The 18441-nt window shown below is 55.1% G+C and overlaps 1 protein-coding gene across 4 annotated transcripts in view; it reads left to right on the top strand.

The window, feature by feature from the left end:
- Positions 1-8148, top strand: part of NKAIN1 (sodium/potassium transporting ATPase interacting 1) — a 37824-nt gene extending 29676 nt beyond the window's left edge. For 2 of the 4 annotated variants that reach the window (XM_049821125.1, XM_049821126.1), the window contains 4 exons: positions 21-218; positions 1044-1104; positions 4036-4117; positions 7174-8148. In XM_049821125.1, the coding sequence (XP_049677082.1) occupies positions 21-218; positions 1044-1104; positions 4036-4117; positions 7174-7183 (351 nt within the window). In that variant the 3' untranslated portion in view covers positions 7184-8148. Of the gene's footprint in view, positions 1-20; positions 219-1043; positions 2224-4035; positions 4118-7173 lie in introns of those variants that run through there. The other 2 variants (XM_049821123.1, XM_049821124.1) reach the window with 1 other exon arrangement.
- The last annotated feature ends 10293 nt before the right edge of the window (positions 8149-18441 follow it).

Here is an 18441-nt window from a genome sequence, read left to right as displayed (position 1 = left end):
CCTCTGCTCCCCTCCCGCAGGACCGAGACTTCATCATGACCTTCAATACCTCACTGCACCGCTCATGGTGGATGGAGAACGGGCCGGGCTGCCTGGTGACGCCGGTGATGAACTCCAACCTGGCACCCGAGGACCATCACGTCATCACCGTCAGTGGCTGCCTGCTTGACTACCAGTACATCGAGGTAGTGAGCAGTGCCACGCAGATATTCCTGGCGGTAAGGGCAGCTGCTGACATCTTCCCTCCTCACCCCGAATTGCGAAGCGAGAGAGGGGGGATGATGGCAGGGACTAGGACAGGCAGAACCGCCATGGTCCAGCTGGAGATGTCCCACCGTGCCATCACGCATCAGTGCCCATTTATAGCATCAAGGGTGGCGCTGGCTCAGAGCTGGGAAGAGAGGAGCAGATGGAGCCCATGCTAGCACCCCGGGGGTGCTGCCCGCCCCAAAACCTGGCGGGCTGTGGGCTGGATGCTGCAGGAATCGGGGTGTTCTCGGTGTAACGCATGCAGGAGCGACATTGCTGGAGTGTGAGCTGGTGGGATGTGCCGCACACTGGAAAGGGAGAGCCCCCGCTTCCCAGTGTCTGTCTCACCCCATGGGGGGGTGGGAAGGGGACACACCTGGATGCAAAGCTCCTGGGGAGCCTTGGGGGGCTGTAAGAAAATAAAGCTTTAATAAGAATTGGGGTCCAGAGCAGCTACCATGCACCCACCAAAGGGGTACCCAGTGCTAGGTGGGGCTCAGCACCCTCTGCACTGCCATCCCAGTGCAATGCCAGCCCATTTCCCCTAGGGCCACCACCCTTGTCCCCCAGTGCAGCTGAAACCATCCGACCTCACTACGTCCCAAATCAGCAGCCGGACCCACCGGAGATGGGGTCCAGCACCGTGGCAGCCCTGAACCTGCCCGGGGTCCCCGCAGGATGCTCCCAGGCATCCACCTCGCAGCACCCACCTCCATCCTCCCACCAGTACCTTGCTGGTCATGGCATCCATCAGCCCCATAACCAACTTGTCTCTGCTCACTTTTGTTTCGCAGCTCTTTGGCTTTGTCTACGCCTGCTATGTCAGCAAAGTGTTCCTGGAGGAAGAAGACAGCTGTAAGTGCTTCTTGCTCTCAGTCACGGGGAGGGGAGAACTACAGCACTGCAAAAGGGCCTTGGCTGATGCCAGCCAGCACCTTGCCAAGGTGGCAGCTCCTGGCTGGTGAGGGGGGAGCGATGCCTGGCTCGCAGGCAGGTGAAGAAATCCCTTTAGTTGGGTTTTTTCCCATTTTTCCATCCCCAATGAGGCAAATGCGCTGGGGTGTGATGTGCCACACCATGCCACCAGCAGTCGCCCCCTCCCAGCCTCAGGGAGGGTGCTGCACCCTGGCCAGGGCTGGGAGAGGAGGGGGACGGGGACACTGAGCCCTGAGCTGCTGCATCTCCCACAGGATTGCAGCACTCACAACCTTCGGGTGCAGGAACGGGACAGTTTCATGCAACGCATAGGGTCAGGCTTTGTCCCCGCACCAGCCCATGACGAGGCTGAGATCATCCCCGGTCCCTGGTCCCTGGTCTCCGTACCAGCACTGCGGCACTGAGTCCAGCTCCCGTTGAAGCCGGGATGTTCATCCCCGTGTGCGGCCGCTCAGGGGCGGATTTGGGGCCGGCATCGCTCTTGCTCCTCCCCACTGCCCCAAATTCAGAGCATCTCCTCCAGGACAGAACATCTCCCCCCAGGTCCCTGGTCCGGTGTTGCAGCGGGGATAATTGCCCTTGCTGTAAAGAGCCCCTTCTAAGCCCTGATAAATTCATGGCAAATGCTCCTCCTGGTGCGGATCCAGCCCCATGGGGGCTGCAAGAGAGGAGCCGTCCTCCCTGCTCATGGCCCCTGGAACCAGCCATCACCTGCCTCCTCCTTTCGACAGCCACCTGGGGCTTGGGGACAATGAAATGGGAAATATTACGTCCCCCCAGCCAGCATCCCCACAGAGAGCCCTCCTCTCCACCTCAAGGTTTTTCACCCCAAAGCAGGGGGAAACCCAGCAATTTAAGCAAAGTTACAGGCTAATTTTTATACAATCTATATTGTGCTTTCTGATCTGACAACGATCCCTGCAAAGACCCCTCCGGAAGCGCTGAGCACCCCAGTCCCAATTAACCAGGTGGTTAAGGCTGTAGCCACCCAACCGCATTAAATGCTCATCTGCCATTAATTAATTCGCACCAGCTGGCAGCTCCCAGCAGCCGACTGCAGGCAAGGATGTGCCGCAACCGCCAGCGCGGCAAAAGCCACGCAGATGCGCTCAGCATTGGGCGCAGCATCGGGATCAGCATCAGTGCCGGTGCCATCGACCCAGAAATGGGCCCGGCCCAACCCAGGAGATGCCCGGGTTCAGCATCCCCATGTTTTCCCCCCTCTGCCACCGGGAACTGGTGTAGCGGAAAAGGAAAATCTCCGTGTGAAATTGGACACTGCCTGCGGTAATAACTTGTTTCTATACCCGGGGAGCTGGCAAAAGGGTTTATCTACCGCTGCCGGCTTTGAAGCGCGTTTGCATTCAAACAAACTCTCGCATTCAATACACTTTTAATATTAATGCTGCTGGATCCCAAGATTCAAATGCATCTTTTTTAATGGAATATCTTATTAGATTTGGAAATGGATGGATGGCGTCAAAATTGAGAGCTGGCTGAATATTAAGTCGGGAAGATAAATATCCTGGGAGAACTGGGCTCCCCCCTCGAGCTCGCTGCTCTTTCTTGGACACCTGTGTGCAAACCCACCTGGATCACGGCTCCATGGGGATTAATAGATTGGTTTTGGGGAGATGGGTTGTGATATAGCGCCTGTAACAGCTTGGATACCCCAGCCCGGCCGTGCATGGTGCCTGTTCCTGGGCTGGCTGAGCAGCCGCTGGTTGTGCCCATGGGAGGGTTCAGGGCTGGAGGCACATAGGATGATCATGGAAGAAGTTGGGGCACCCTCAGCCACCCATCGCTGCCACTGCATCGAGCCGGGGTGAAGGGCTGGGGTCTGCCGCCACGGTCCCTCTGGCGAATGCCCCGGGGGCTCGTTGGGTGGGTGATGGGCTCTGCTGGCCGGAGAGGATGAACTGTTGGCCTGGAAATCACAGCCGTGAAAACTGATATATTGGTGTCTGCAATTCCGCTAAATGACAGGCTTTAAACGAGATGTAATTCCCCCATAATTCTCCTTAAATGCCCACTCTGGAGACAATGATGGGATAATTTTACCCACTTTGTCCAGCCTGAAGGCAAGGGCTGTTGTGGTGGTGAGAAGAAAGCCACAGGGATCTCTGCAAGTTGGTCCAGCTCTTTTCCTTGGTTTCTCGCTGGCACTTTCCTGGGATGCTGCTGCTACCTGGGATGCTGCTGCTACCTGGGATGCTGCCATGACCTGGGATTTTGCAGCGCTCCAGGATGCTGCTGTGACCTGGGATGCTGTGGTGACCCAGGATGCTGTGCCTCCCTGGGATGCTGCATTTCCCTGGGATGCTGCTATGACCCCAGATGCTGCCATGACCCGGGATACAGCACTTCCCCAAGATGCTGTGGTGACCTGGGATGCTGCGATGACCCAGGATGTTGTGGTATCCTGGAATGTTGCAGCAGCTTAGGATACTGAACTTCCCTGGGATGCTGCACTTTCCTGGGATGCTGCTGGGACCTGGGATGCTGTGGTGACCTGGGATGCTGCATGTTCCCAGGATGCTGTGGTGACCAGGATGCTGTGGTGACCCAGGATGCTATTGCATACTGAGATGTTGCATTTCCCTGGGATGCTGTGCTTGCCTGGGTTGTTGTGGTGACCTGGGATGCTGCGCTTCCCTGGGATGAAGCTGCAAACTGTGATGCTGCACTTTCCTGGGGTGCTGCGGCAACTTGGGATGCTGCACCTCTCCAAGATGCTGCTGCAACCTGGGATGCCGCATGACCCATGGGTGCCATCGGGGTGGGGGGAGGCAGGACAATTGCCCCACTGCCCTCCCCAGCTCACCTTGCTGCTCTCCCCCCTCTCCCCAGTCGACTTCATCGGCGGGTTTGACTCCTACGGCTACCAGGCGCCACAGAAGACATCACACCTACAGCTACAGCCGCTCTACACGTGAGTCGGCGCCAGGCCGGGGAAAGCCTTGGGGGTGCTCAGGGATGCAGGAGCCCCTCCAAGGTGCCTCATTGCACCATCGTAACCCAAAAGATTTGGGTCTGTGAGTCTGCTCGGCCTCAATATAAAGCCCAGAGGCTCCATTGGGGCTGGGCCGTTTTAGGGGGGATCGTGCCCTTGTTTTGCTTTTCACTGCTTTTTGTTTGCTGAGACTCAACACGCTGGAGCTGCCCAGGGGGAGCAGCAGCTCTTCAGATAAGTGCGGCTGACTTTTTTTTCCTCTCCCTTACCCATTAAGCTTAACTAGATAAACGCTCAAATAAGATAAGGCTGCAATATCTAAAGGGATTAGCCTCGTACGGGCTTTGCCGGGTGCCAAAAATTAATTATATTTTAAGCCTTCTATGCAAATTCAAGGGCACGCCATGCAATTAGAGATGCAAAGAGGGGGCTGCGGTGGAACAAATGCATTTGTGATATTGCTCAGCCCTCCCTGGGTGTTTGGGCACAGACAGTCTCTCGTGTGCCTGCCCCAGTGCATGGGTGCGGGTGAGCACCCATGGGTGCTGTGCCTCCCTGCATTGAGCTGGTGCTTCCCCAGAGACCCCCCAGTCCTCCGGGTGTGAGCGGGATGGGAGCTTCCCAGGGGGGTACATGGGTGGTGGCACTGGCGTTTCACCACGGTGTCACCCTGGGGTAGGAGCAGTGCCAGCACCCACATCCTGGGGATTGATGTGGATGTCCTGCCCTCCCCCAGCCAGCTGCCCACCCTCAGGGGAACCCAGGAGAGCGTTGTCCTATGGATGGGACATGTCCCATGGATGGTGTCCCCCAGGGAACCATTTCACACTTGCCTTGGTGGGTAGGTGCAAAGCCACCGTGGCAAAGACGGGCAATGGGGAAGGTGGGGACTGGGGGGAGCCCTGCCTGACCCTCTCCTGCCTGCAGCCTCCAGCAGCACAGGGGGAATGAGGGGGCTGCCAGGGGGCTGCTGTGGGCCCAGAGTTCCCCAATGGCTGCAGGATGAGTGCTGAGAGCTGCAACATTTGGGGATATCGGCAGGAATATCAATTTTAGGTGGGGGAAATGTCAATTCAGATATACAGGCGACCCAAAAGCTGATGGCAGAGAAACTCAGCACTGAGATACCAGGACGGGGAGACCTCAGCAGGGTTCAGAGGTGCTGGGGAAATCCCTCTCCTCCCTTTCTGGGAGATGTGTAACCCAGCCCTGTATCCTCTGCAAAACCCAGCCCCCTTCCAGAGCTCCCCTGGCTGCCCAGGACTTGTTTTGGGGTGATGGGGGGGTTGGGGTTGCATGGCTGGGGGCTGGATTTTGTGAAGCCACCCGGGTACCAGAGCATCCCATCCCGAGGTGATGCTGGGGATGGTGCTGCCTGGCTCCCCCGCACGGATCCAGCCTCTGGCCTCACTCCCTGCCTGTGACAACCCCGTGGGCAAGTCCCAAAGCCCTTCATGGGCAGTGTGTGCTGGGGCTGCTGGCTCTCACCCTGCCTGCAAGGCTGGCTCGGGCAGTGCTCCTTGTAATTAGATTGCTTCCTAATTAATCAAGCTCGCTCTGGCTGCCCACATCCTTGTGGTCTTTCTGCAGGCAGGGCCTGGGAGGGGGGTCACAACCGGGACCCTGCCACCGTGCTGCCAGCTCCTGCCTGCCCACAGCCTCCTCCATCCTACCCCAGCAGCTCATTAATAACCCACCACCTAATTAATGCAGCTATAATTTATATCAAGGCACCTCCATCACCCTGACAGCGGCAGCAGGTCAGGCTCATGACACCCAGGGGGGACCCGACAGGGTCCTGGGACAGAAGTAACCCCATCTCGGAGACGGGGACACCGGGGGGTCTAGCTGCCACCCGTCACCGGTGAAAAGATGTACAAGGTGCTGTCCAGGCTCAGTGGAGTGGATCCGGCCACTTGTATCCCCAGGGGAGAGCCGGGCAGGACAGAGCGTGGCTGCCGTCCTAGTCTGAGAAATTAAAGCTTGTTCTGCAGTTACCAATTAGCTATAATTGGATTAACGGCAGGCGCGGGGGAGGGTTTCCACCCAGCGGAAGGAGGAGGATGTACCATGGCAGCACCCGCTTCTTGTCCCCTTGGGTCCCTCCTGCCCATCCAGGGTGGCACTGGGTCCCCACCCACGTCGCGTCCCCCTGCCAGGCCGGGAGCTCTCACCTCCAGTAGCGCATCGGGAATGGGGGAAATGCAGGTTGGGAGCAGGTAGCTGAGACCTGGGCAGTTGTGACAGGGGTCTGTGGGAGTGGGGTCTGCAGGTGCAGCCAGGGCCTTGGGTGTGCACCAGGATCCGGCTTCCCACAGCGCCGGCTTTTCCCCACGCATTTTAAATGTGCAGGTGTACGTAGGAGGATGCACAGCAATGCCCGTGCATGCACACGTGTGCACGCACAGACCTGCCTGCGCACACACTCGTGTGCAGACACACTCTCACGTGCCTGCACACACTTGTGCACCCACCTGCACGCACATGCACACACCTGCAGGCACATGTATATGCCTGCACACGCTCGTGCACACATGCACACACATGCATATGCCTGCACACGTGCACAGGGAGCAGGCGGTCTGCAGGCGTGTGCAGCGTCCCCCAGACTCCAGCACCCACCAGCCGCTGCCAAAAGGTGTCCTGCCGGGAGAGAGGGCTGGCAGCATGCCGGGGCCATGGGCAGTGGGGTCCTGGACCCCTCCGTGTCCCCTCTGTGTCCCCTCGGTGCCCGCAAGCAGTCGGGGATGGGTGAGCGGGGCAGCCCCGATGGCAGTCCCTGTGTCACCGCAGCGGGGGGACATCAACCAGTGGGGGCTTCCCAGCCTGGCCCCAGTTGCTCTCTTACATTTTTGGGGGGTTGATACAAGGGTGATGGCCATGTGAGAGCCACCCTGGTTCACCCCAGCAGGTCCCTGTCCCCCAGGATGGGGAGCTGGCCATGGCTCCTTGTCCCCACATGGGGACACGTGGTGGGGACGACTGCTCGGACCCCGGTCTCATCCCTAACGCCTCCTCTCCTCTTCTCTCCCCAGATCCGGGTAACCTCCTCCTGCCCTGGATTCGGCCCCGGCCCGGCGTGGGAGCCAGAGGCGACAGAACCCCCCTAGAGCAAACTGTCCCACACCTGACGACCCCGGCGAGATGGGGCGACACAACGCTGAGCCGCCCGGTCCCCTCCTGCCTCCCTGCACCCCCACAAGACCCCCAAAAACGGAGCCAGGAGCTGCACGTCCATCCCACCCTGGATGCCTCCAAGCCCAAACCACCCACCCACAGCAGGATCGGGGGGGCCTGGATACGGGGGGACCCCCCCAAGCTGTGCCACCCCCTCAGGCTCCCACAGCCTCCCCAGGATGGGGACATGCGGGGAGGTGGCATTGCTCACTGGACACCGTTTTCTTCTGCTTCTCCCAGCCTGGTTTTTCCTTGGAGCAGCGGGGCCCTTCCCGGCATGCCGGGCAGGAGGGGGGCCCAGAGTGGGATTGGGGCAAAAACCAGCTGGTTTGGAGCAAACTAGGACCGGGGGTGAGGGATAAACACAGCTTTGGGGACAGCGGCGCACAAAGAGCAGCTTCGTCCTCTGCGGGGTTGGGACAATTTCCTGAAACGCTGGGTTTGGGTGTTGGGCTGGCCTCAAAAAAGGGGTTTTTGCTCCCAAACGGTATTTTCCAGCCCCCCCTGGTTGGATGAAACAGCGTCGAAGGGGCGCAGACCTGGATGCTCCCTTCACCCGGAGGAGCCAGATCCAGCCATCAGCATCTTGCCTCGACCCCCCCCCCAAAAACCTGGGGATGAGGGGGAGGGACAGAGCACCCCAAAATCCCCCTGCAAGCCCCCCCACCTCTGCCACATTTTGGGGGGCGTCTTGCTCAAATTTGGCAATACTGACGCTGCTTTCGACACAGCCCCTTTCCGGCTGTTTTAACGAATCTAGTGAATGTTTTGGGTTAGGTTTTTAGTTTTATTTTTAATTATTGGGTTGGGGTTTTGTTTGTTGTTTGTTTTTTTGTTTTTTGTTTTTTGTTTTAATTTAAAGTGCCTGAGTAGATTCTGGCTGAGCATGACCCCCCCCCCAGTGAGTCCATGCCGGGCCCCCCCCCAAGGCCGACATCGTGCCTTCAGCAATGCTCTGCCCACCTCGGTGCTGCTCCAGTGCCCCCTGGCCCCTCGCCCAGGGCTGCGGGGGGGGCAGCTCGGTGCCTCTCTGACCCCCCCCCGGCCCCTTCATCCATTCGGGGTCTTGGTGGCAAATCCATCCATCATGTTCAGTGGCAGAAGAGGGGTGACATCGGCATGTGGGGAATGATTATTTTTTGGGGGGGAATGTGCAAGGTCTATTGGGCAGCGATCACTTTGCAAAATGATGATGAGCTGGGAATTAAAAGCCTCAGAAGAAGCTGGAAGGAAAAAAGTAGTTTCACGAAGCATCGCAGCTCCCCCCAACCTCCTTGTTCTCTTTCTTTTCCTGGAGGTGGGATGCGGTTTCTCCTGGATCCCTGGATCTGGCCCCAAGCCCACCCTTTGCATCTGGGAGCACGGGGGTTCACATGAATTTTGCCTCCCAGGTGTTTTTTCTCCAGTCCTGGGGGTTCTTTGGGGATTTTTTTTGCACCCTGGAGTGATTCTTTTTGTCCTTCCCAACAAGCAGCCGTGAAGTGCCAACGACCGAAGGTGCCCAAGCCCAAACCCTGGGCAGGGGACAGGCTGCATCCCCCCGCCAGCCCTTCCACTGCCTCCAGCCAAGCTGCGAACTTTACAGGCAATAATTTTTCCACCCTTTCCCCCTCTTTTTTCCAAGGAAAATAGTGTTTTTTCAGGCAACAGATCCCCCCTGTCCCCCGAAACACATCCCCAGCCCCAAGCGCTGCCCAGCCCCAGGGACAGCAGCATCTCCAGGGTTTATTTTCCTCTCCAGGACCAAGGACGCTCTTGCTGACCTGCCGTGGGATGGGATGGGATAGGATGGGATGGGATGGGCAGACACCCACCTGCTCAAAACCCTTCTCAAACCTAGCAGAAAGCAGAAAGAAAAACAAAACTTGCCGTCATTTAAAACTCATTCAAAAGAGTTTCCTTCCCTCCTGAGCTCGGCAGGAGCCAAGCACCGGCGCTCCGCGACCTTTTTTTTTTTTCCTTTTCCATTGGCTTGTTTTTATATAAGACTGTATTTGTAACGTGAACCAAGGATTTCTTTTCTATTCTGTAATTATAAAAGTCGAAGGAAAGTTTCATTTGATGGCTGTTCTGGTTTTGGGGCATTTCACTTCCTTGTGCAGTTGAATTGATTAAAAAGTGGTGGTTTTTTAAAAATTTTTGCTCCCCCCACCCACCCCTTAATGCTGCCAGCTCACTCCCGCAGGCTCTGCGTCACCTTATAACCCAGCACTTCTTTTTAATGTTGCCCCAGTGAGATTCTGCCTCCTTCCTCACTGCCTGCAGAGGCAATTTCCTCCCTGGTAGCAAAATAACTGAAAAAAAAATTTAAAAAGCAGAAATGTAGAAAAGCAGGATCCTCTGGGCTGGGTGTGGGTATCACCCATCGTGTGATGGGGGATGCATCAGTGACTGGCGTGTCCCATCCCTGTGCACCATCCTCCAGGCTGGGTGTGGGTACCATCCCTGTGCATGGGGGCAGCCCAGGGGGTCTGCAGCCTCCCTTCCCTTAAGAAAAATACCAACAAACCCCCAAAGACATATTAATAAACCCCCAAGAAAAATATTAAGAACCCACCCAGGGTGTTTTTTCAGGTTGAGCTCCTGAAATAAAGTTTTCCAGCCCTACCAGGAACAAGGGTAGGGATTCTGCAGTGAGAGACACCAGGTCACCGCTGCAGCCCCATGGGAAAAGTTTCCCTCCCCCTCCCCCAAATACTCACATTTTCCATCACCAAAGCAGCAATTTTAATTTCATTCAATGCCACTCCTTCGGGATGATGCTTACTTCACACGTGGTTTCATTCAAAGTACCCAAAGCCATTTCATTCACTCTATTTTTAATTGATTTCAAATGAGAGGTGGTCGCCTTCTGCTCCCATCCTCTGCTTTTGGGTATTTTCTCCTTTGCTGCCTTTTCCATCTAAACGGGAGAAGGAAGGGGGTGATGACATTGAATTAAATCTTATTTTTTAAATCAAAATGGAAATGTGGTGAGGCCAGGGCAGCAAACACGATGTCTGCGGTGACATCAGGGACCAGAGCAGCCGGATACTCCTTTCCCCCTGGGCTGAGCTCCCCATGATGCTTCTGCTCAGCAACTCCTTGCCCACAGCATTTTTGTCACGGGCTTTTTGGGGACACAATGCCTGTGTTGACTTGTTCCCACTTGTTTCCAAATCTCCATCCCCACGAGAAGTAAGCCTTCATCCCCGTAAGGGTCCTCCTGTCCCTAGCTGGGAGCTGGCGTGGAGAAAAGCTGGAGCACGGTGGTGCCATCTCCAACAGCCCTGGGTGTCCCTGGGCCAGGGTCAGTGGCCCTGAGCAGATGTCACCGGGTCACCCACAGGTCCCACTGGCTCTGCTCTGCTGTGGGATCCCATCACCTGAGTCCAGTCTGTAATCAAAAAGACTAAAAGCAGGTTTCCAGACCTAAACTCTATGGGGTTTAGGGGCATGTCCAGGGATGGAGGAGCCACATGTTTTGCCCTGGCCACGGGGACAGTGGGGTGTCCCAGCACCCTGGGGACAGGCAGATATTGCCTCAAAGCAGTGGATGTGGGGGGAGACAGTGGCCCCTCCTGGGGCACTGGCGTTTCCCCATGCATGGGGGAAGATGAGCAGCCCCCAGCCTCGAGTGAGTCCCCAGGGAAGGGACCCAAAGGACCCCCGGTGTGGGTGCACCTGCTGGGGCAAGTGGGGACAGCACCCACTGCCTCTGTGGGTAATGATGTGTGTTTGGGTGAAGCCTCATCAAACAAGAGCTATCTCATGCCTTGTAGAACAGGGGAGGATTTTTTTGGGGGGTGAGCAGGGATAGAGGCCTGTTTCTATGACAACAGTGAGGCCAGTCAGACCCCATGGCTGTGGACCAGGGAAGAAGTGGGTCAGCATCCCCACGGTCCTTCTGGAGCATCGCATGGACATGCTGCTGGAGCATCCTGCAGCCATGCTGCCAGAGCATCCCATGGCTGTGCTGATGGAGCATCCACAGCTGTGCTGTCTGAGCATCCCACAGCTGTGCTGTCTGAGCATCCCACAGCTGTGCTGCTGGAGCATCCTGCTGCACTCCTCCTCTGGGGAGGAAGGAGGAACCTCTTTGCTTGCCCACACCCATCGATCTACCTCTTGCAAAACAACCTCCTGCTGCCCAGCCCCATCCCAGCTCTGGCAGCCTGCCCAGGCGTGCCAGGAAACCCTCCGGGAAGTAACAGCGTTCCAGCCTTCGGCCTCACCATGCCTTGTGTTCTGCCTCCCATACCCTTGGAGGGGGCAGGTCAGGGGAGGTGAGCACCAAACTGGAGGTTGAAATAGGGTTATTAAAGTGTTTTTCAATTAAACTCTTAATTGTTGTGGAAGCATCTGCCAGTTCATTGCACAGTGTTTGTGGTCATAAAATTCATTGTCCTTTATCTGACACGGATCGGGTCCCTTTGGAGGTGGCTGATGCTGTGAAAGGTGGTTGTGGGGCTGGGAGATGTCACCCAGATGAGGGAAATAAAACCCCATCACATGCATGTGTTGGCTGGATAATGATTGCAATGAGAATTAATTCAGAAACGGGTCCAGAACACATTGGGTGTTTTTTCTGCGGGTGCTGCCATGGCACAGCTGGTGAGCTGCCTCCCAGCAGGGCTCTGGGCACACTGAGAAGGTGGCACTGGTGGGACTGGGAAACACAGAGGATGGCCCCAGGAGCCTTGCTCGGGGGGATTTTATTGCTGTTACTAAAATGACCCTAAGTCAGACCAAGGCGATGGCTCCCCGCAGCTCTGGGCTCACATCAGTGCTGGGATGAGGTTATATCTAGCACCCCCTCCAAAAGCCACAGCCACCGTCATCTACCCACAGCCATCATGAGGGAGATGCTTCCCTGCTCCAAAACATCCCCACGGTGCAGAAAAAGAAAGAAAAATACTTGGAAAGCTGCTTTAAAAGCAAAAAAAGCATCCTGGCTGGGGGCAGTACCTTATTTCTGGGCATCCCCAGCTGGGATGTGGGATGTGGGTGCTCTCGGGTGCAGCTGAAGCCACCCCACGCACCACGGGGGTGCAGACTGGGGCTCAGCACTGTGCTGAAACGTGTCTCGTCCAGAAATCCTTCCTCCAGCTCCTGGGCGAGGAAGGTGATGGCTTTTGCTGATCCAGCCTGGAGTCATATACTTTAAATTTAAATAGTTAGTTAGTTAGTTTTAAATAACTTTTATTTACTTTTAAAACATATTTATTTATAAGTAAATATATTAACTTATTTACTTATTTGTTTGTTTATAGTAAATAAGGATAATCTAATAAGTAAATAAATTAAATAAGTAAGTAAATAAATAAGTTTAAAAAGTAAATGAAAAGTAAAAAGGAAAGTGTGAAACTGCATCCATAGACAAAAGATAAAACTGTACTGGGGTGTTTGAGGAGTTATAACAACTCAGATTTTAATGTCTTATAATAGAGGAGCTTTTTTAAACAAAATTGCTAGCCTGCAAAAACCGGTTTAAAAGATCATCCCAACCTGAGTGCTGGGAAAACACGTTTTGGAGGTGGCTTTGTGCCGTTTGCTCAGTGCTTGTGGCCAGTGGGACAACCCAGGAGGATGGGAGGGCTGAGATTTGCATCGCAGGTAATAAATCCCCTGGGTTTCGGGCTGGAAATTCAGAGGATGGTCCATGTGTCTCCCCCCAAGGCAAAGCCAACAGCGTCCTGACCCTCGCCATATGGAGACAGACAGGAAAAAGTCAGGATATAGAGGAAAACCAACCACCTGCTTCCCAATGTTTCCCTTCTCCCTGTTTCCTTTCCACCCCTTTTCCCACAGCCATTCTCCTCCAAATTTATATTTGCAAATTCAGAGCTGCATTGTCCAAGCAAGATCATTTTGAAATGGCAAAGTGAGCTCAGGACCAGCCACCAAAAACCAAACTGTGGATTTTTTGGGGGTGTCACATCTCCTTTCCCCTGCAAACCGAGCAGCGTCTCCCACGCCAGAGCCATATCCCACCAGCGGTACTGACATTGTCACGTGGCTCCTGGGAAACCCAGACTGCTGTGATGGTTAACACTGCTGGCAACCAGCTGAACCTGGGTGCCATGCACCCAGCCCAGGGTCCTCAGGCAAGGCCGGGCACCGGCATGGACCTGTCGGAGGAGATAAAGACGGTCGATAACCCGACCTTTAATTCCCGTTCCAGCATGACTCATGGGGAGAGTGAACGGCAACGCCTTGGCTGGGAGCATCACCGCATCTGCCCCATTATTTGGGCATGTTACATTCTCAGATAACTTACCTCTCTTGGGAAATGGATGTTAAAACACCTCCTGCCTTTCCACCTTCCCCAGGAAAGCCCGACTCCTTTCTCCTCCTGGTTTGCAGCTGGTGCATCCTTTGCTGAGCAGGAAGGATGCTCAGTGCACAAGCGGGTGCCTTTCCCCCAGGTCCCCACAGACGACAGGTACATCACTCCCATCACTTTGGTTTTATAGCCATGATTTTATTTTCAGAGCAGCAGAGGAAATTCTTCAAAATAAAAATGTTATGAATGATCACCCGAATGGTACTGGCCATCCCTGCCGTGCGATATCGCCCATCCTGCTCCCACCCTAGTCTGAAGCCAGGACACAGGGACAGCATCCCCAGCAGTGATGTTCCTATTGGCCCAAAAACTACCAGGGCACCTCAAATTTAAAAAGCATGTGAGTGTGGGCATTGCACCACTACACACAGCCGTGGGACGTCTTGGGGGACTTTACTTTGAACCCCTTACAGCCTGGACCAAACCAGTCCCTCGTTACAGCCACTGTCCCCTGCCTGGCCGCGGCTGAGATGTAATTATAGAGTCCAAGCATCTCTTGCCACTATCATGTGAAGAAACCCTGTGTCGCCGTAAACAGGAAGGGCAGGAAGAAAAACGAGTTGATTTTTTTCCATCCCAACCCGAGGAAAGAAATGGCTGAGGAGCAACAAAGGATTAATTTACCCCGCACAGAAACGCCGGCTCCCTCCCGCAGCCGCGGGACCCCAGTGAGTCACAGATGTTAAGGAGTAAAAAAGCCGCTTTCACAACCTCAAACAAAGGCATAGAGACGCTTTTCAGGGACTCAAGGAGATCTGTAGATCCGGCTGCCGCAGTCCTAGGTGTGCCGAGTTATATACAGCCAGTTCCAGGGAAATGGGAGTGGGAACAGGAGCAAAGCCGGTACGATGTGGTGGGTAAATGGGAACAATGTTTTCATGCTTGGAGGAAAGCTCACTGCTTGCTTTTGGTGGTAAATTGATTAAGAAACATATCCTGGGCCTTATTTTTCCCCCTTTGATTCCTTAGCATGGATGAATGCTTCTCCAGTGGTCCCTGCCAGATGGAAGATGCAGTGGCATCCCCAAGGGACATCCTCCACCTGACATCACACTGCCCAGCAGACCTGTGCCACAGTATGGGTGTGAGGCTGCCAAAATCCCCGGCCCCACGTCCCTAAAAAGATGCTCTTTTCAGTGCTCCCATCACCTCTGGTCCCAGCTGGAAGGTGATACATGGACAGGTCTTCACCCAGATGAATGCTGGATGGATGTGACGGCTGCCTTGGTGGGAGTCTTGGGCTTTCTCTGCCGACCGTAGTGCATCCACAGGCATATGCACAATTTTTGGCTCAGGATGCACAACACATGGCTCATCCTGGGCAGAGACTAAAGTGCGTGATGAGTTCCCTGCAGACTGCTGGCTTGCACCGGGAGCTGGCTTCTCCTGAAAGATGCTGCACGTATATATGTAGTATATATATCTATATGGACCATTGGCCCCATCACTCCCCAGAAGAGCAGCTAAGATACCTTTGGAACATCACGCTTCAGTCCTGCAACAGACCCAGCTCCAGATCAGCTGGCTTTTAGCTCCAGAGCATCAAGAAGGGGTCAACGATGGGCCAGAGAGTGTCTGGGAGCCACCACTGGAACCAAAAATGCGTAGGGGAAAGCCACGGCACGGTGGGGGCAATGAGGGTGGATTTTGCAAGGGATTTGGTGCCAGGACTCCTGCCAGAAGCACACCAGTCCCAGTGCTATGGCAGGCAGGATAGGGGATGCATCCTGGCACAGGGGAAGGTGGGAGCTGGCATGGGCGGCTGGCTGGGCAGGAAATCTCCATTTTGTTCCTGAAAGCAAGGCAGGTGCCAGCCTTGTTACACCATTCCCCAAACTTGTCTCCCTGCCCTGTTGCCATGGGACTCCCTGTGTTGTTCCTGGCACCGGTGCCTCTTGCTCCAGGCAGTTTGATTGCATCTCCAGGGCCTTCTCCATGCATGCGGTAGAGCTGCTTTCCCAAACTCCCCCTGAAGAACCCCTTGACCCCTCTGGGCTCCAACCCAGTCCTGCTGCACAGCCAGAAAGGTGGGGTTTTGCATGTGAAGGTAATGGAGATGCAACCAGCTGTAACCACTGTGCATCACCTCCCATGCAGGGGAAGTGTATGGGAAAGGTCTCAGGGCTGGTGGCTCCAGGGCTGGCAGAAGGATGCACGAACCTTCGTCACCACGAGCACCATGCCTGGGTGTGATCTGGAGTAAATTCACACCGTTACAGTCAAGACGGGTGCAAGAACAGGGAATAACAGGTAAATGACCACCTGGGGTTGGTTGAACATGCAGCTAATGCTCAGGACCCTCCAAACCAGACGTCTCCGAGGTCTCTGCAATGCATCGCCCCTCTGTGTGTGCAAGGCTTGGCTCCTGCTGACACCTGTTGCAGCTTTGCTCAGGCAAATCCTGGTCTGCAAGCTGGCACCCCAAGGAAGGGGTCGCCACCACCCTGAAGCCTGGGGTCACCCACGTTAGGCACCTCTATTGGGTGCTGCTCCATTGCCCTCGGCTCCCTCCAGCCTCACAGGAGGAGCAGGGGCAGGTCCAGAGGGTGAATCAGCCCTTCTAAGCATGGGCTCGCTGCCTCCAAATTATGCCGAGGGCAATTAAGTTTCTAAGCCAGGTATATCTGAATCTCCCATCTGTGCAACGAAGACAAAACCAGGAGCACTGGTGAGGAGCTGGGAGCTTGCGGCTGGGAAGCGTGCTGACGGCCGTGCAAGCTCCCGTGCAGAGAGGACATAGGAGTCGAACACTGCTCAGGCAAGGCACTGCTGGGGTGGGTTTAGCCACCACTTGCGAAACATCATTTCTGGCTCCCCAGTAAATCCCAGGCTTCCCTCTTTGTAAAACAAGCCACGCTGGGAGTTTTCGCTGGCAAAGCTGTCGGTCACAAATTGCTCCCCAGCCAGCTCCCCGCTGTGCAAAGCACCCTTGCCTTTGGGCTGAGCGGTTTGCGGAGCTTCGTGGCACATGGGGACGTGCAAGTAGAGGCAGGAGGCGTCCAGGTCCCCAGGCTGTCACCCCAGGCTGGGCTGGGCTGCAGCAGGCAGGCAGGAGGAGCAGCTGCCTGCATTAGGCAGAGCCGCAAGAGCCAGCGGGCTGCCTTCTGCAAGGAGGAAGTCAGAAGAAAAGCAGCCTCCACCCAGCACCCAGGCACATCTCAGTGTCCAAATCAAAGGCGTGCGTGGGTGGAGGGATGGCGTGGAGCTCGGCTTGACAGAAGGTCTCTGTCTGTGCAAGAGGAGGGGAGGGAGGAGGCAGCCAGGGAGCCCTGGGCAGCACAAGGAGGTGGCGGCGAGGGAGTCTTGGGGGGATGCTGGTGGCAGCGGGGTTTGGAGCTGGGAGAGGAGATGCTCCACCTTCACCCTTTCTTGCTCAGCAAACCCTCCTGTAGCTCACTGGATTTTAGCAAAATTGCGCAGGTTATGAGAGAGGAGAAAAGCAAAAGCAATTCAAGCATCAGACCTCTGTTCTTCACGCTGCACACCCCTTCCAGCTTGGGCGGGGGGGCATGGGGGTCCCACATCCATATCTCCCCCATCGCTCTGTCCTGGGGCAGAGCCAGCCCTAACTGGGCCACAGGTGCCATGGGAAAAACCTTGTCTGCAAACCTGTAATTAAAGACTGGATCGCAAAGCATGTGTGTAAGGGGGGCTGAATTAAGGTTGCACGGGCAACTGTAACTCTGGTATTTCCTAAATTTGAGCATATGAGTCGGCAGCCGGGATGATGTTCTTCTGAACATGACTATTTGTTGGGTTGTTTTTTTCTTAACTGGGAACGTAACAGGAAACTCATCTTGAATGTGCAGCGTACAGATAGCTGTGCCCTGGGGAGGGCCCCAGGAGGCCACTGTGACAGCCTGACAGCAGTAGCATGTTGTCACCCTCTCCAGGGTGACAAGGACAAGAGCAAATTGGACAACTTAAGCCCCAAGAAATAAGGTCTGGGAAAGCTGGAAGCAGAGAAGAAGTGGGGTTGGGGACTGGGAAAACCTGGCGACCAGCCCCTTGCGAAGTCACCACTCATCCCCTTGTTCCTATTTGAGCATTGCTGTCCTGTGACTCTGCCTCTATATGCAGTCTATACATTTCCAGTAATAATATATATTTCCCAAAATGTATACATATTCCAATAAATAGCTCTGCCTGCAGAGGAAGGATCTGCTGTTCTCAATGCCATGCTCCAGCCCAGCTTGGCTGTGGACATGTTAGAGAGGCAGGAGAAAGTCAGAGCATCCGTCCCACTCATCTTCCAGCGCCAAGGAAGAGCTGATGCAATGCAAATGGGAAACACGGAGCTGGTAGGAAATCACTCCCTGTGAAACGCAATCAGGCTATGGGCCTACAAGAAGAAGTCATGCAGTCTGAGAAAGTAGCAAGTTTCCAAATGGCTTAGTCATGTAATTGCCTGTCGAGAAAATCCAGCATTGATATATTTAATGATAACAAACAAGCTGGAAAGCTTAATCAGCCTTCTGCTTCACAGCTCTAATGATTAGAAATCAGGATGAGACATGGTGTGGGGGATGATCCCCAAGAAGGGGCATCTCACAAGCACCCACGAAGGAGGTGGTGTCGTTCCTGCCAGTGACAGCATATGGGGACAACGTGCCACCAGTGGATGTGAAATGTCCCCAGGCAGCATTTACCTGCCTCACTGATGGGGCATCAATAGTAGAGGGACCCCTGTGTCCCATCCCCTTACTCCTGGTGGATGTCTATACCCTCCTGGGGCCCACAAAGAAGGGAGGTGGATAGGTGTAAGGATCTAGCTTGGATATCGGGTTGATCTAGCTAGACC

This window comes from Accipiter gentilis, chromosome 17 (assembly GCF_929443795.1).
Source record: "Accipiter gentilis chromosome 17, bAccGen1.1, whole genome shotgun sequence".
Classification (NCBI taxonomy): domain Eukaryota; kingdom Metazoa; phylum Chordata; class Aves; order Accipitriformes; family Accipitridae; genus Astur; species Astur gentilis.
The sequence above is the reverse complement of the archived record's forward strand: the minus strand, read 5'-3'. Positions and strand labels throughout refer to the sequence as shown.